Source organism: Nymphalis io, chromosome 7, assembly GCF_905147045.1.
Source record: "Nymphalis io chromosome 7, ilAglIoxx1.1, whole genome shotgun sequence".
In the NCBI taxonomy this organism is placed as follows: Eukaryota; Metazoa; Arthropoda; class Insecta; order Lepidoptera; family Nymphalidae; genus Nymphalis; species Nymphalis io.
The window spans coordinates 8,652,846-8,672,084 of NC_065894.1; the positions used below are offsets into that span (position 1 = coordinate 8,652,846).

The 19,239-nt window shown below is 30.5% G+C and overlaps 2 protein-coding genes across 3 annotated transcripts; one reads left to right on the top strand and one right to left on the bottom strand.

The window, feature by feature from the left end:
* The first annotated feature begins 6,157 nt into the window (after positions 1–6,157).
* Positions 6,158–7,876, top strand: LOC126769477 (uncharacterized). Its single transcript, XM_050488322.1, has one exon. It carries the CDS (start codon positions 6,183–6,185, stop codon positions 7,791–7,793), a length of 1,611 nt encoding a protein of 536 aa, XP_050344279.1. The 5' UTR covers positions 6,158–6,182; the 3' UTR covers positions 7,794–7,876.
* A 1,619-nt stretch (positions 7,877–9,495) lies between these two features.
* LOC126769532 (uncharacterized) lies at positions 9,496–16,847 on the bottom strand. Of its 2 annotated transcripts, none has more exons than XM_050488393.1 (5): positions 16,600–16,847; positions 13,044–13,130; positions 12,135–12,347; positions 11,231–11,360; positions 9,496–10,353 (listed from the first exon to the last, which is right to left on the bottom strand). In XM_050488393.1, exons 2-5 carry the CDS (start codon positions 13,110–13,112, stop codon positions 10,259–10,261), a joined length of 507 nt encoding a protein of 168 aa, XP_050344350.1. In that variant the 5' UTR covers positions 13,113–13,130; positions 16,600–16,847; the 3' UTR covers positions 9,496–10,258. The 2 variants fall into 2 exon arrangements, with proteins under 2 accessions (XP_050344350.1, XP_050344349.1); XM_050488392.1 differs by lacking the exon at positions 16,600–16,847 and adding an exon at positions 13,597–13,725.
* Between the last annotated feature and the right edge of the window lie 2,392 nt (positions 16,848–19,239).

The window sequence follows — 19,239 nt, forward strand, 5'->3', positions numbered from 1 at the left end:
TAAGTATTAAATAAATATATCATCTTTATTTGAGTAGGCACTATAATTTTGAATAATTTTCTTTTAGTTTTTTTAAATGCAATAAAATGTTACTACATTAAGTTGAATATGAAGCAACCGCCGATTTCGATTTTTCGATTGAAGATTTTGCCTCGAAGAACTGGCAAGAATTTCAGTTGTCACTCTTTCTTCAATTAAATACTCAACTTACACAATTAGATTGTATAATTAATTTGTCTATACATCGTTATTTCGATTTTATTTTGTATGATTGTTTGTTGACCTTATAATGATCTATCTAAATGATTCTTTCCTTTTAGTCTGCTGGAAGAAATCTCTTAAAGGGATGAGCATAACTTATATAATAAGTTCTCCTCTGACATTATTTATGTATATTTTTATAAATAAATTATTTCTTAATCGAGATCAGAGAATATGTACGAAATCGAAGTTTATATTCATCATGTAGATGTTCTTGTTTTGTCCAGTAACAATGTCATGAAATAATAACCTAAAAAATCAAAGTTATGGAAAACAATAGAATTTATCAATAATGTCAACCAATTGTTTTGTTCAATTGTGTTATAAATACTCATGCGCTTACATTGATACAAGGAACGGAAGGCTTCCGTTCTATTGTATCGTTATACATTTCTCTCCTTCCTGTAAACTACAGTTGCCATCAAGTTTGTTACCTGGACACGTCCTGATGTTTAGGATATCAAAGATAACCATCGGGTTGTGTGACGAGATGCAAAGATCATTAAAAAATTTCGTTCCACTTTAAACCAGGCCCAGGGCTAAAAAAAATAACATAAAATTGTAAACATAAGTAAATGAAAGGCATAATAAAATACTTGCATTAATAATATTTTTTTATGTATAAAAACAACAAAACATAACTGTATTTTTTTAAAAGAGAATAAAATTGCATTCTATAAATACTGAATAAAAACAAAAGCTTCGAAAGGATATCTGAAGATCAAAATCATTCAACTAGAGATCATATGCCTATGTATCGATTTATAACTTGTGGTATATATCCTGCGATATGGTTACCCTACTTAAAATACGTGCATAATATACATTATTCCATAATAAAGCTATTATTGTAAGAGCGTCATTTTATTTCGTATTTTAAAGAATGAAATGAAGAAAGAAATTTGTATCATTTGATATAAATTAACCTAAGCTTTTTTTAGTATAATAGTTTTATAAATGATTACCAACGCCCATAGTTACTGGCACTGTAAGAAATATTAACAATTCTTTAAACAGCCAATGCACAACCTATCTTGGGAACTAAGATGCTATGTCCCTTGTGCCAGTAGTTACACTGGCTTGCTTACCCTATAAATCGAATCACAACAATTCTAAGTACCGCTGTTTGGCGGTAGAATATGATGAGATGAGACTGATGAGCTAACACAGATCCCAACCGTTAAGTAAGCTTTGAGAAGATAACATTTGAAGTTGATATGATCTTGTATATATGTTTTTCTGTAAATATTTAATAATTGTCGTGTATGTTCGGGATTTTTTTTCTAAATATACTTATCAAAGGTGAAATATCTTTAAACCCTTACTAATAATTTTACTTAACTCGTTTTTGTCAAAAACTGAAACACCATAACACCTTTGTCATGTATAAATAAGGTAATGATAGAATTATAAAATTAAAATTGTAACTTTTGTAAATTTAAAGAGTTCATCAGTTTTCAAATAAGGTGTTTTGTTATTTAAAATATTGAATGCATTTATAAATAAAATTTCAACCACATTTGCATAATAACAAAGTAACAAGTGAAATCAAAGAAATTGTCATCGAAACTAATTTTGTAAGTTTTAGAAAGCATAAAGGAATCGCGGGGCGTTAAATAAGAGAGTACAAGGTAACACCGTGACTGACTAGGAACAATAGTTACACAGATTAAGCAATAAATTTCTTTTTTTATCAAGTTTTTATTCGTATAAATTTCATATTCGGAGAGCTTGATTATGTATTTTTTGAACAATGTTCTCAACCATATAGTTTCGGGATACCATATACAAAAGTATTCTCGAAGAGAACTGGCGTCGGATTCGTCTGACAAATCTATTTCATGCAGTTAACATACTGCTCGACTCTATTGTAGTTAGTTAAAATCATGATCACATTTATTATCTCATGGCAAAGGTAATGATGATTTTAACTAAATGCAATCCAGGTCTGTTAGTGTCCCGATTGACTACTCCTTTTTATTTCATTAATTTGGCAATAGACAATAATAGCCTAAAATAAATCTCGTAATAACGAGATTTATTTTAGGAAATAAATAATTATATGTACACAGCTGGCTAGCCTGCTTTGAGAATGACTGATGTTAATGACAACGATCAGGAATACACAATATATACATATTATAGTGTATATACAATGTAAGAGCGCTATCCATTCCTACAGTCACAAATCTGAACCAACTTAAGGCAATGATTATTGTCAAGTTCCCTCTAGTTCACAATTATTTAAAAAAACGTTGCCATAGTTATATAACTAGAAAATTTTAATGGTAAATTTCCTTTACAAAAACTAAAGCTAAAGCAAGAAGCTAAATGCTTTATACAATTCATAAATGATCAAAGCTTAGGTCAAGCAGAGGACTTTCTGTGTAAAAATGAAAAGAAAAACTGGGATAGAAACAGCATTTTCTGGTTATAAAAGGTGTAATACGATTTATGAACGTGTATTTGTGTTGGTATGTTAATCCTAACTAATATTGTTTGTTACGCTTTCACCTTTTAACTACCCAACTCATCGAGAAATTTTGCATACACGTTATGTTGTACAGAAAAGGACATACGGTACCTAATAACTTCCCCCCTCGTTCTCAACTCACACGTGGGTGAAATCGTGGGCGGAAACTAATAATATATAATTTCTAGTTTGCGTAACAACCAGTGAAGTTCCCAATGATGGATAAGCTTATTTTGAGGAGAAGATTCGGATATTATTGCTCTAATGCTTGAATGGGTTAATTGATACATTTGTTGTGGAATTTTTCCTACTACATACAGGTTACCGCTGTACACGCTGAACATGAGTTTTACAAATAAGAAAATTCAAGTCAGTGGTGCTTACACACATTTTAACTCGCAACTTTTGCTTATAATTCACGTATTCGTAGTTGTCTATCTCAGTTTGGATAAAAGTATTTTCTTAACATGCTTTTCAAATCTACAACTATAGGATATTATTACTATATTACTATAGGATATTAAGTTATTAAATTTCTGTTTTTTTGTGCCATTAAAAGAAAAAAAAATATGATTATTTTTACAATACCCATAGTATTAAATTAAATAAAATGTATAAGACAAACATAACAATATAATAACTACTTTTTATAATACATTGTCTATATTATTATAAAGAAACCGTACTTAATACTATAATAATGAACTTGTCTAGATTACCTTGATAGACGTGTTTACGTGTTACCTAGATTTATGTATTTAGTATTATATCTAAATGTGATTTATTTAATTTAAAATTCATCTTAAAATGAACACGTATGATATATTATTTTATTTTCTATTATTTTTAGGCAATTACGTCTAAATATTCTAATAAGTAAACCGTAATACAAGATTATATAGATGGTAAAAAAGTGTGGAGTTTCTATTTCGTTGATATTCAAACTTTTTAAGTAATGATAATAATTTTCATTTAAAATATGATTTTAAATTATATTTTAATATATGTATAAAATAAATTTAATTGCATTTTATCAATATCCTTTATAATTCATCTCGTTCTTGACACCTGCATGTGTATAATTTAATTGAAATTATGTCACATGTGTATTCTACCAACCCGCATTAGAGCAGCGTGGTGGAATAAACTCTAAACCTTTTCCTCAAAAAAGGAGAGGAAGCCTTAGCCCAGCAGTGGGACATTAACAGGCCGTTAATGTACTGTACTGTAATATCCTTTATCATTTAATTGGTGAAATAAGACTAACTATTAAGTTTCTTGCTGGCTCTCCTCGCTATTATGTACATTCCGAAACGGTGGTAGCTTTACATTTAATATATAGTCTTATAACATTACGTTTTAAAAAATGCCTTTAAGAGCGAACTTGATCAAAATATTTTTATTTTTATTGATATAAGGCAAAATTAAATAATATAATAGATGTTTAGTAGCGAAGTTGGAAAACCGAGAGTTGGCATGATATTATTAATGTACAATACCATTATGAAGACCAATGTTTTTAACTTATGTAGTAAAGATAATGCTTCCCTTGTTAAGGGGCATCTTTATGCTACCATCGTGAATATCTACTTAGCATAATGATTGCTAAAGCTAGATTGCAATAACTGATATATGTACATACATTCGGTTTTTCTACGATATATTTATTTGTGAACAGAGAAAGTCGTTGTAATCAATCATTCCATGAATTACATATATATTATGTAACTAAATCATAACCAAATTCCATTTGTTATAATACTTATGCCTTTCGAATTGAACAGTTAATTCGCCACAAATCGACCATTTGCATGTACTCACGAAATCTCGAAAGTGACCACGAACTATGAGAATGGTTCTTAATACAATTTAAATAACTTAAAATACAACGAAACGTTAACGTAAAAATTAAGTCCAGTCTTTTCTAGTTCACGTATTTAACCTCACTTTTACTTTTTTCGACCATTTTTGTAAATATATTGCGTACCGTACGTATATTTCCATAATCAAACTATTTTTAATTTTTTCATTTAAAAGCAAAGCAATGAACAATCTTTATTTATATTATAGCTGTGCTCCACGGTATTACACACATTAAATTGATTGTACTCTTGCCTGCTTCATACAGTTTATCTATTGGTTTACGTTTATCGTCACGCTCCGTTCCTAAGGTCTTTGGATGTCCAGCTTTCCATGGTAAGATGTAAATGCGTAATGAGATGAAATTGATAATGACTTTAGTTTAGCGTTAAATTAAGTTATGCACCCTGTAACCTTCTACATTTCTCAATGAACGGACTTTCTCACGGTAAGATTTATTCAAATCGGGCTGATAGTAAATCATAAGATTAACGCGTTCAAACATATTATCTCTCCAAGTTTATAATTTAAATATGGATAACGAATAATATAAAAGTTTTCTTAATTACTGTCCATAGAAAATATTTTGATATAACATTAAATATAAATTCTCTAATTAAGAACCATTTACATTTATGGCTAGAATACTTGAATCTTAAAAGTTTTTTTTGCGGATTCAAGCCACTGAATTTTTATGTACTTAATTTGTGTTTATAATTTATCTCGGTGAAGGGAAAATTCTGAAAAAAACCTGCATGCGTCGGAGGAAATTCTGCTACATGAGTATTTATTAACTTGCATTGGAGCAACGTGTTAGAATAAGCTTCATACCCACAAAAGGAAAGGAGACCTAATCCCTGCAATTACAGGCTTTTATTTTTTTATAAATATCAATGTTTATCACCTTACAAAGTTGCATAACTATTTATAATTGGTATGCAAGTGGTATTTATTTTCAAATAGCTGCGGTCTGTGAGATTGGCAGGTAAAATCACACAATTAGAGCGGAGTTGATCAAATGATAGGTTTATTGCGGGGAGAGAGCTGCACGCAGTAAATGCAATGACTATATATTTTTTTAATTTACGTATGCAATTACTATGAAACTAAAGACAACTGTGTTAAGATATAGTAGATATAATAAAAATCAATTGCTTTCACTTTCATTTGTTTACGCGTGAATTCAGTTTTATAATACACTTACTGAAAATAAATCACTACGATAACATCAAAAACTATTATAAAAATCATTGTAAATTTAAGTCTGTAAAACATTTCAGCATTATTCGTTCTGAGAAAACATTTTACTAAATGAAAAACGTTTTCTCCGCGACTCAGGTCAGGGATCCGAGAGAAATGCGATAGTCAATTAAGATAAGCCGCTAGCAAACGACAGTCACAGTGCAATTATGTCGCTCATTCGTCGTGACCAAACTGAAATTACCATTGCATTAGAGAGCAGGGGAGGCGGTTATTGTGCATCTACTATCAAAACTATATCAGAGGAGTTTTGTTGCCGTCACCGCTCAGTCTATACGCGCCTTGTCTGCGCGCTTACACGCGAACGTAAGAAAGTGAAATCTTTACAATGAAATTGACAGTGGTTCTACAAATTTGTTTAATTCATTTGACGCTTGGTAATCCAAATGATGATGAAATACAAAATAATGAAAATTATAAAACGTATCAGTTAGACGTTCCGGGAAAAGAACCGATTACAATAATTGAAAGTTCACCCTTAAGAGATAATATTCATAAAAAGTGGGATGTTACTGAAACGACATTAGATAATGATTCTGATATTAAAAATCTCATGACGCATTTAATCGATGGTGTTCGTGATAACAGACCACGTTGCTATGGACCGTCCTGTCAAGAAGGATTCAATGAGAATGAAGGACCTCAGGAAGATTTTGAAGATTATGTGATGGGGAATTCGGATAAATTAAAAGATTTCAGTGATTTCTCTAATGAGCGTCTACAAGCTATAGCCGCATTAGCAGCAAAATTAAAAAAACAAAAGGTAAAATCAGACCGTTATTCTTCTACATCGAATCAAGAAGATGAAAATGAGGAGAAAGTTTATACATCGTGGAATCGTCTCAAAGTAAAACAACACAAGCATCCTTATGATGATAAAGATGGCTGGGTAACACTGGAACCAGTGGCTTGGTCTACAAGTAAAATATCGAAATGGAAACCAAATGTAAAGAAACAAAAGCCAAGTTACTGGAATGAAGATGAAGACACTAATTTTTCTAATGATGATCGATACACACCTTACCAAGATATGGAGAATAGCTACGTGTACCCACAGAAAAGACCAACTTTATCTCGTCCTGGATTCATTAATAATAAACTACATATACCACAAGAGTATGACACGGAATTACCGTCGAAACCATCTTGGACCAAAAACAAACCACAGCAGCCTATGCAAACCTTTCAATCAACTTGGGCGACTGATGATAGCCGACGTCCTTACAGACCAAACTGCGATAAAGGCGAAGCCTACCCAAATGACGATTCCATGTATTACGGAATGTCAGACTCTCTAATGACTGATTCTCGTCCTTCAAACTTTCCACATGAATACGAAGCACTTCACCAGTCGTCGTCGATGCAGAAGCGGCCAATACGAAGACCCACTCAAGTTGTTTATGCCGGTGAATCCGATTTTGACAGTGATCGCTCATCGAGACCCCCACACGGTGATGGACAGTGGGTATTGCTATCAACCACGAAAGGATACAGGCACAAAAAGCGACAAAGATCGCTGGAAGTACCTCATGATAAATCTGATATTCCGTCAATAGTATCACACCAAGCTGTATCGCTTACTGTATTACCAGCTAATGACGAATCCCAAATAAACATGACTACGTCACATGGAGGTTTGTTGGAAGTCGAAAGAAGTTTTCAGACTGTAGAAGAAGCTAAGAGGGATATGGATTTAAAAAATGATTTAGAAGTTGCCGCAAGTCAGTTGAGACCAGTTAAAACTAAAGTATTAAAGAAGAAAATATTTGGACACAAAAACCCGCTTGATAGTTCAACGGTAATGGCGGCTGTTGGTGCGGGCATGGTTCCTGCAACGATGGCTATGGTCGTACCAATGATGCTTGGCAGACGTCGGAAGCGAGACATCGACCTCAAGCACCAGAATTTGCATTTTGATAATATTATGTATAGGCATTAGGTTTTAGAAATATTAATTTATTTATTGACATAGTTATAGTGGAGAGTTATTAATGTCTGTGATTATTATTGTAGTTTTAATTTGGATGCACCTATTAATTCTATAAATTATTTTATTTATTTATACAAAATATATTTTTTTAATGAATTCTCACTATCCATTTAGTTCGTTCAAATATTTTTGTAACTGTATGAAGATGAATGATTGTACTATATAAACGTATTTAAATTGAAAATTTTCTTAGCATAATATTTCGAGCGTCTCGAAAATAAATTTATATGCCAAACCTTACAAGGGTATTAGATATGAAAGTGAAACAAAAAACTTACAGATTTTTAAAATGTATCGCCGCAATACAATCTTAGTTAACGTATTAAAAAGTAAAATTAGAAAGATATTTTTGTTTGCAAAATTGGCAAAAGTTGTGTTTTGGTCTAATAACTTTTAAGACAAAAGAAATTTTTTAATACATGTAAATTTATTTCGGTTATGCTACGTGATTATAATTTTTTAGTTTATTTTGTAGAGATTTTTTTTATTTTATAGAATAGGAAGGTGGGCGAGCATATGGGCCACCTGATGGTAAGTGGTCACCAAACGCCCTTAGACATTGGCATTGTAAGAAATGTCAACCATCGCTTATAGCCAATGCGCCACCAACCTTGGGAACTAAGATTTTATGTCCCTTGTGCCTGTAATTACACTGGCTCACTCACCCTTCAAACCGGAACACAACAATATCAAGTATTGCTGTTTTGCGGTAGAATATCTGATGAGTGGGTGGTACCTACCCAAACGAGCTTGCACAAAGCCCTACCACCAGTGAATCAATTTCATTAAACGGTAATTATCTAAAATATATTAGTTATTTATTAATTCTAGATTATTACATATGACACTACAAAATAAAATAATATGTAATTCTTCTTTGTACGAAATAATTAAAAATAGAGTATACGTAATAAGTTATTTATAAGCAAATAACAATATTTATGAGTTCATAGAGGATCGTATTTAATAATTTAAATTACTCGTATATTATTAATAAAACAAAAACATTGAACAAAGATTTTATAACTATTCATCATGAACAAACTGAAAATATTACGAAAAAAACATTCAAAAACTTAACTAAGATATATTGTTTCTTATTTATTTGCTAAATCTATTTAGCCAATTTTTATAGTAGCATTGGTTATGTAAATATATACAATCGCTTTGGCTTAGTGGCTACCTTATGCAGACACGAGTTTCTAAGTTTAAATACTGGGTTGGTCCAATAAGCTTATTGGGGCGAAAAATTCACAGTACCAAGTTATGGAGTATGCAATGGAACACGACTCGTCGAACTATCAGAGAGAGAATAGAGAGTTCGTGCACACATCTTCTTGTTGGCGTTTCTCCTTCGACCTCTCCGGCCTTGAGAGACTGTTGATCACCATGACCGAAATTGGCCAGGATAAACAACCATCATCACACAAACTATAAACTGATGTAACAGATTTAATTATGTTGCTTTCCTTGTTAATCTTAAATATAAGAGTGAGATAGTAGTATTTTTGTTTCTGCATTAGTTTAGCTGTGATAATGTGTACAAAACCATCACTATTATAGTTATAAAAATTACTGTAAGATCTTAAATATAAAAATATTCATTTAAATAAATACTTTTACTGAGACAAAAACGATTAAATTGAAACACAACACTTTAACAAGAATCAAAGATAATTTAATATAGTCTTATAATTAGTAAGGTAAACATTAATATCTTATATAACTTATATTAATTTTGCTTATAAAGCATACATATGAAATACATAAGATTACAATAATTACTGTAACACAAAATCCGTGCAAGCCTGAATATTTTTGATTTTTGATTGATTTGTCAATCATTTTTACTAAACACACATAAATTATTGAATAAGCACACATTGATATATTTTAAACGTACAACTATCGATTTCGAATTAACTAGACTCGACTTCAAATTTCAATATTTTGGCATCATCATTTCTCTCATGCGAGTGCAGCGCTATAGTAAAGTATTGATTGGCACAGCAGTTTGCGCACTACATCCAAAAGTAGTCATATTTTATAATTTAATTTTAATAGTATTCCTAAATATTTATTGTATGAGTAAATGTCTATATATGTAATATTAACGCAATTGCGAAATAATATATTAGAAATTCAGTAGTTTAATTGGCTTTGTAACACAAGTCGTACCAAGAATTATAGTCTATTGTCAGAAGTAACAAAGTATTATTAAATCAGTACATTTCTTTATTGTTATTATAGTTAAACTGCAAGGACTCCCTGACTTCTTATCTTTACATTAAGGGAATGTTGGTCCAGCACAGAGTTTTACACGAAATATTTTCTCGTAGGGTCAAATTCATTGTGGTTAAGGGTATAGCGTTAAGCGGCTCTCGCAGCAAAGCTTACATTTTTTTTTTATATTATTAATATCTTCCAGTTTCTGGGCGATGGTAGACTCTGCCGCTTTTCACAGCATCTATGAAATATTTAACGCCGAACAACGACGCTATCAAGATCACTGCAACAATTAAACAATAACATCTTATAACATTAACATTAAATAAAGTTCCGATACAAAAAAATAGTAAATAATTTTAATACTGATTCTTAACAAAATATATAAAAAAAATTATTGAAATAAGATTTTATAAGTGCCTTTGAACCGGCAATCGTTACCATCGGAATGTTAATTAGGCCGAACTTGAAAAAATTGCTATTATACTTAATATACAAGGACAAACAGATATAGCGCGTAATGGATAGATAGCTACTTTTAATTGAAAATATTATTACAAAAATTATTATTAAAAATCTTATCATATTGAATCAGTAACTTCAGTAGTCAAGTTTATTAAAATAATATGTATGATGAAGAATTTTATTAAAAAATCTAAAATGTTATATGAATATATAAATTTATGTTGGTATAATAAAAACTGTATGCAGACTGTTAAAATAAAGATTGTTTAATAATTCTTTATAAATTATTAAAAAAAATTTTTATTTAACGATTAATATCAATTATCATTGACCTTACTTTTGAAAAACTACATAACTAAACCCAGTTATCTTGTCTCATTTTCGTCATGATAGGGGACAAAATAATACAACATGCAGGTATTTCAAAAATAAAAATCAAAAGCTTTTATGGATTCCGACTTTATCTATACAAAAGGAAAGATTTTTGATTTTGATATTCAGATTTGTATCTATTTATAATTTTTGAAAATTATACTTATAGTAATGGTATTTCATCCCTATAAACGACGCAGAGGCGACGAAGTCCTACGTATGTGATAAGATGAACGAAAGGACAAGATCAATTCATAATGTATTACGTGATGTACATTTTCACGTTATTAACAATAAAATGAATAATACTTTGATTTATTTACCATCTGATACAGTTAGCACTCCCAGCATCAACCAATTTCTATTCATGGCCTCCCACGCGATCATAACAATAGTGAAGAAGATATGGATGAAGCTGTACACGAAGAATGTCTTGATAGCTTTAAACCTCAACTAAAACGTACAAAGATTTTTTATTTAGTTTTACGAAACATATTTGTTACGAATTTATTCTATCGATTATTGTCTATGAATGATTTATTGTCTATACAAACACTTCTATTTTGTTCGTTGGTACAATGTTAATAATATAAATAATTATAATAAAATATATGAATGAATAGTTTAATATTATAATCGCATTTTATGTATTTACTCTTTTGATGGGAATTTAAAAGAACTGAATGTAGTATGTGACAATCAATTAAAAAACATTAAGTGTAGTAAATTTTACTACTTTTTTGCCCGTCTGCTTATAAAATATAGCGCACAGGCAAATGGACCACCCGATGGTAAGTAGTCACCACCACCTATAGGCATTGGTGGTTTAAGAAATATTAGCCATTCCTTACATCGCCAATGCGCCACCACCCTTACAAAGGTTACTAAAATGTTTTATTTTTTGCCTGAAGTTTCACTAGCTCACTCAGACTTCCAGCCGGGAAATAACCATACTGAGTATTTTTTTTTATAGGAATAGGAAGGTGGACGAGCATATGGGCTACCTGATGGTAGGCGGTCACCAACGCCCATAGACATTGGCATTGTAAGAAATGTTAACCTTCGCTTACATCACCAATGAGCCACCAACCTTGGGAACTAAGATGTTATGTGCATGTAGTCACACTGGCTTACACACCCTACCAAGATAAACACAACAACACTAAATGGTGGCCCTACCACCGAACAAGTACATTAGATATATCGTAAATGTCAATTATAGTTTACCTTGTAAGCACCAATTGTAAATATTGTCGCAAACAGTGATAACAGAAATCCAATGGTCGCGTAAGTTACAATATATGACAAAACCACAACGTCATTTTTAGTTTCATTAGTGCGAGAGTCCACGTTGTTCACATTTTCCCGTAAAATATTACTACCCAAGAGGAACACATATAGCTGGTATAGTTCGAACAGTAGTAAAATTAAACCAAACATCTGAAAACAGAAAATTTTATTACATACATTTTTACTCTGACAAACAACATTGATATTTAGATTTTATACTTATATTAAAAGTATATATGTCATAAAAAGGTTTTCGAATATTGATTCGTGGTAAATTTTTATTATTACTTTGAAAGAAACTGTTTTAAAAATATAGCAAATACATGTAGAAGTGCGAGTCTTTCATAGAGTTTATCGTTTGTTTTTTAAGCGATAAACACAACATTCATTGCTCTAGTTTACTGTTTGTATTATTTTATTAATTCACAACCGATTTCCGTCGACGTTTATAGCAGAAAGAAAAACTGGTAAATAGGGCAAAACAACATATTATGGTAAGACTTTATTCTGACGCAGACATAGAAATTGTAAGAAGTTGAAGCCTTTGTTTTCTTACAAGAACAATATTTTATCTACCGTTTGAATAACAGTAAGTAATTTTTAAAGGAAAAGGTTGGTTTCTCTTTTTCGGATTTCTAATCTTCTGGTTAAAATTTACTTGTTCTAAAAACAGATTAAACTCGGCTTCTTGTTTCTCGTTCTCGGATTTCGTTTAAAATCCTATGTGATGAAACTGCCTGACTTCTAATTTTATTCAGAATACAATAGTATTCTATAATAGTACTAGGGTTTAACAGTATAACAAATATCGGTAAAATAATTTGTTATTAGAATTAATATACTTACAATCACAATGTATCCGAACACGATATTTCCCACTCGAAGTGGAAAACAGAATAAAAATTTTCTAGACATATTCCGTCTCTTGGGGTTCTGAAATTAAAATAATAAAATGTTATGCAACATTAATTTTAATGTTTTTATAATAATAATATATCTTGAATGTTAAGAATACGACAAATCCTTAAAAAGTTATGGACTCATCCCCATATTCTTAAAATACTTTTGACAGTCTGCCACGAGGTTACGTGTAAGGTCTATGTCAGTTAACTCAGTGATAATTAATACGTAAGTTGTGTATTATTAAGAATATTAGTAAGAATTTCTTTACAGAAATAACCATTTACTTGTATGGGCCCTGAAACCGGAAACTAAGACTTCGGTATCTGAAGTTTTAAAAACTAGCCACTGAAACGAGACATTTACATAAAACTACTTAATTAATAAAACTAATATATTCATAAAACTGTAACATCTAATATTGATCGCATTTATTTTTTGTTTATAATATTTGTTTTCTCTATAAATATTAAACAAATACTACATTTCTATCACTTACAATTTCGAAACGATGCATTAAGTTAGTTGCACTTTAAACTCCAAAATAAAAGAAAAAAAAATATATTAATCTAAAAACACACGACGTGACACGACTCCCGAGTTCAGAACCGCTTTACAGTATGTTACAAGAGGGTTAATGTTATCTAAATGACCAGTGACCTTTAGCGAATGATTATTCACCTTCACGTTAGGTCCCTTAAATATAAAAACCCGAACGCATTTCTTTTAAATGTACTATTTATATTTTAGAAAAATATGAACATGTGCTTCTATTCAGTGCCAAATTAAACCGAGTAAACCTCTAGGCAGTTAAATTCTCGCGTCATCCCGTCTTATATAAGTTCCTAGGTAGCATTTGAATGTAAACACAACACAATCATTATAAAAATAAAAAATGACCTAATTAATAATACTTTTGTACAGCATAAAAGGAAAATATCAAATTAAAACTATAAATAGCTAGATTTGCTTTACTTACTAGCCGCGGGGACCTTATCCGGCGCCGTGCCAATAGCAATTATCTACCTTTTCTAAAATTATTATTCATAATCTAATCTGATAGGAGAGATGGTTCAAACCCAGGCAAGCACCACTGAATTTTAATGTTAAGCACATGAAATTTGTGATTATAATTCATCTCGTGCTTGACGGTGAAGGAAATCATCGTGAGGCAACTTGCATGTGTCTAATTTTATTGAAATTTGTAACATACATTGAACATGTGTATTCTACCAACCCGCAATGGAGCAGCGTGGTAGAATAAGCTCTAAACCTTCTCCTCAAAAAGGGAGAGGAGGCCTTAGCCCAGCAGTGGGACATTAACAGACTGTTACTGTAATCTAATCTGCTTTTTTGGATTATGGTAACTTATAAACGAAAAAAAATATTGATTAAGGAAATATAAAAAATTGTTATATTTTTTTAATAAAAGTTCATTCGCAAAGAACCAATTCCCATTCAGAGTATCGCTTATCCGATGGATATTCAGCCTTAGTTAAAACAGACGTCATGTCTCTGGTGTCGCATTATAAAGTAATCACACTAACAATAACATAGCACTACAGATAATAATACAACACGATAAAGTTATACCGTATACATCACAAAAAATTAAATCAAATAACATCAATTCGTATTGAAAATATAATTTATTCATTTCGACATGCAAATGGCTACAAGTTCTGAAAAACGATCACGGATTATTAAGTCATTCTAGTTACTGTTTTTTTTTTTAATTAAGAAACAAGTCATCTTATTTTTTTATTAATATTGTTTTGTCATAATTTTGAAGTATATCTCCCTAGGAAATCCGAAATGTACATTAGATTTTCAGATACGGTTAAAAATATAGGCTCGAAGGCTAAAGCAAGCAGCTGTGCAAGCCTATTTTAGAAATAGGGGCTTAAAATGAAAAATCGTAACAGAAAACACAAGGTAATACGTAGACATTTCAAAGATACGAAGAAAATGAAAACAAAAATCTTCTATGCAATTCAAAAATTTCCCATTCATATCAAGTTTACAGAAACTCGGTATGGTCCTTGTAAAAAAAATTGGTTTTTGAAATTTTTTATAAAATATTAATTTTCATAGTAATTATGATAAATTCCTACTTCTTTTGAAATAAACTGTAAGTATGATCTTAATTCGTTTGTGACACGAGCTTGTTAAATAGTGTGCAGGGTGCACAAGAAGAATTTTTGAATATGGTTGACTATATCAATATCACAGTTAGGTAATAAAAAAATAGTAGTATATATTCCATTGAAACTTGTACGGCTTTTCTGTAAGAACAAACTCGAATCTCACCGCAGAAAACGGAAACGGATATACGACATTGCTCTTAATAATTATAACATTTGAAGATACACTATAAGTCGTTTTCTTACATTTACGAGTGACTAACGAAGTAAGTTCTTTGCTTCTACCTCTTATGTGAAGGAGAAAAAAAATATGGATACTAACTTAATATTAGTAAGTGACATAAATAAACATAATATAAAGAGACATAAATAAACTTATGGTTGTTTACAATTGAAACAAAAATTAAGGCAAAAATACTATTATCATCCATCCTATTTTTGACAATAAATTTGAATAATGTAGCTTAAAGTGGGTAGAATACTATTCCTATAATAGCATAGCATATAGATGCTATGCTATTACTATAGAGTAATATTATAAATTCGAAAGTAACTCTTCGGCCTGACTGTTACGGCCGAACAACTAAACCGATTTTGATAAAATTTGGTATGAAGCAAGTTTGAAAATTGAGGTAGGACTAGGCTACTTTTTTATATCTATCACATGCCTATCACCAACATAAGCACGAAAAAGCAGACGAAAACTAGTAATATACAAATTAGAACTACTAAACTATTAGAATTCAATATTAACAATATCGTCATAGTTCTAAATATTATATCAATAGCAATACATTGATCGATGTAACATCTCATTAAATAAACTTTATCAAAAAGCCATTATTAGTAAGTCGGTCACTAGATAGATAATTTTGACATTTTCAATAACACCTAAATCGAATAAATTTTAAAATAGTACTAAAAATAAATTTTGCGTGAACACAATCTTTTAAAGTAATTTTTAATTTGAATTATATAACACTTCTTCAAATACTTTTATTATTTTATTTGGCATTTCAATTAAAAATATTAACAGAGAAAAAAATATATATGTAGGCAAGTCCTTGGTAGGGAGAATTATTATTTTATCATACACCTGTACAGTTATGGCCAGCTGCGTTTGCCTTGACATTGATTAAAAGGTCAATAGCTGTGGTTTTTCTATATATAATACAACGCGTGCCTATCGATTAAAATACGACACATTTTTTCTAAATAAAATTATTCAATTTAATTGTTAAATACAGCCAGTTACGTGTAAAGACGCTTTTGTTTCATAATTTTGTTCGATTTAATATTTACATAATGAATACTATAAATATTCTTTAGAAAAATAACAATGTCAAAGCCTTACTTACCTTACGTTGCTAAAAATGCAGAAAACGATGCAAAATATAATGTGTTCATCCAAAATAAATATAACATTTATTTCACGTAACACTTTAATAGAGGAAACTTTAATACACTTACAATTACTGCTATTATAAAATATTACTTTTCATAAATGAGTAAATTCGTTTTAACAATTTTTAAATTTTATTTACATTGCTCCTGCGCACGGTCTAACCTTAACGTCGGTTTGATCGAAACAGCGGGTTACGTCACGAAAGACGACTAGTCTTGTGTCTCGCGATCTCGACTTGAATCGAAGACTTACATACATCGATCAAGGTCGGGGACGAATACTAGTCTGACTCATAATGTTTTTGTTTTAATGCCTTTATAAAACGAGAGAAGTTATAACTTCAACAGGAATATATTCCTAAGCACTTATAATATATGTATATTTACACACATATATATTTATCTATATATGTGTATTAAAACTTTTTGCTGCTAAAGTCTTCCTTGCTATCGACTAAGCGTTATGAAGAGTAAAGTGATAATGTTTTTTTGTCATAGCCGCAGGTGTTGTAAAAACTTTGAAGGTATAAAATTGGAAAGCTTCAATATAATTGGTCTAAAATTTGCAAACATGGCTTCATTAAACGAACCCTTTTATTCCTTGTACGGATTAAGCACTTTTGCAGCAGACTTCAAAAAAGAAGGTTATTAATTTGGATAAATTGAATGCGCTAAATCAGGACGTATCTATACTGTATGCATATCTTAATAGATTTGTAGATATATTTACTTTGGCATATGATGCGAGTATGTTGAAAATTGTTAGTTGTTATATTTAATTGGCCAAACTTTTCAACATTATTTATATGTGTAGCGAGTGTCTCTCTTTAGATTATGTTTATCAGATGAGTACCCTCGTTTTCATTATTAGTAATATTCCTTCTTAGCTCTATAATCTTCGCCCTTGGAGTCTCATGAACGCAATAGAGAGTCATTAGGTGACGTCGTAACCGCCATTCCATTGATGATACGCCGTAAAGTAAATTAAAGGCTATACAAGATTATTGTATAGTAAAGGAACTACAGTGTGAAACAGCTTCGTCATACAGTTTCTGTCTAAACCTAATCTAGATTACAATTATTATTACACTTTGCTAATGGTTTTAATATTTAAATTCATTTGCATAACTATATTTTATGAACGTAATTTAGCTTTAAATATTCTCTGTAACTTGATTAACCAGTTCGGATATTAAAGTAATAGTACATTATTTGCAAAATACATTTAAGACTTCAAAATAAAGTATTATAATAAAAAACACCATACATATAGATTTGCGCTGTTAAAATGTTATTTTATACAATTTAAATAGGAATTATTATTATGTTCCATGTTTGAACATAATTTTATGAATTTTAGGTTTTTATCTTCTAAGCACTCGTTAGAATAATTAAGTTTAAGTAAATTAGAACAAGAAAAACATTTGAAATATTTTATTTCATTTTTGTCTTAAAATAAATAAATTTAGTACAAATGGTATTGTTACCAGACCCAAATATAAACAATAACGTGAGCTTAGAGTAAGTACGTTAATAGCCCGCCAGGGCAGACTAGAACTGGGGCCGTTAGATTGCCAGTTTATCGTTTAAACGATTCGGGCTAATATTTTCATAATTATAAGAGAAGCATAGTTTTATACCGAATCAACCTGTTCGCGCATAGTTCATCAGATTGAGTTGAAAACATTGCACAATTATTTTTGGTACTTCCATGAAGGTTTTCTGGTGAAATATCATCAACACCGTAACGCGTATCATCATGACAGCGAGTGAGTCTTACAAAAAACAATTGCATGTGTCAGTGACATTTATTAAATAAGGGATAATAATTAGACTATCGAGGTAAAAGTTTCATAATATTTTATTTGATTACCTGGAACTTTTGTTTAGATATTCATTTGTTTTTAATTTATGATGAATATAGTGATACAAATATTCCACTTGATGGTATGTACTTCCAGGAAACATTGATTCTGTGACAAATATAAATTATTACTAACATCACTAACCGTCACGCGCTATCAACCATGGACCCTGAGATGTTATATTCCTTGTGCCTGTAATAATTTACATAATTAAAAACTAGGAAAATACATGAAACATACAAACAGTCCGCAAATTCTGTTAACTTTTTTTGTGTTAATTTTTGCAACATAAATAATTTTATTAGTTACCTTAGGGTTATGAGTATTAAACTCATATTTATGATGATATTAATTACTTTAAGATTGTGGAGCATCAACCTCAGGCAATTGTGTGGTAATGTGGGAAAAGCAGGGTCGTTCAACTTAGTTGCTGCGAACGAGTTGCTTAGTTTAATAAAAACCAGTTGAGATCAAGTTCAACTTTCCATTATAGGGTTTCGTATGAGAATAAAAAGTTGATAGAAATTACACGTGTTGTGTGTCTGGTATGTTTGTAACATGTATAAGCATAATTTTCAAGTGAAACCTGCGGGAGCAATGAAAGTTAAATTTCAAGATAAAATTTAAAAGCAGTACGTTTAAAAATGAAAAGTTATTGACGGTTTTCTACTGTTGTTACTTGTACTGAGATACTGTTTCTCATTTTTGTTTGTTTGCTTTTAAGAAAAA

Excerpts from the sequence above, each read along its gene's own strand:
- LOC126769477 (XM_050488322.1), top strand. The coding sequence starts at position 6,183 with ATGAAATTGACAGTGGTTCTACAAATTTGTTTAATTCATTTGACGCTT.
- LOC126769532 (XM_050488392.1), bottom strand. Across the intron at positions 12,348-13,043 it reads TGTTCGGATACATTGTGATT|ATGTTTGGTTTAATTTTACT; the intron begins GTAAGTATATTA and ends TTCTGTTTTCAG. Across the intron at positions 10,354-11,230 it reads AGTGCTAACTGTATCAGATG|TGATCTTGATAGCGTCGTTG; the intron begins GTAAATAAATCA and ends TAATTGTTGCAG.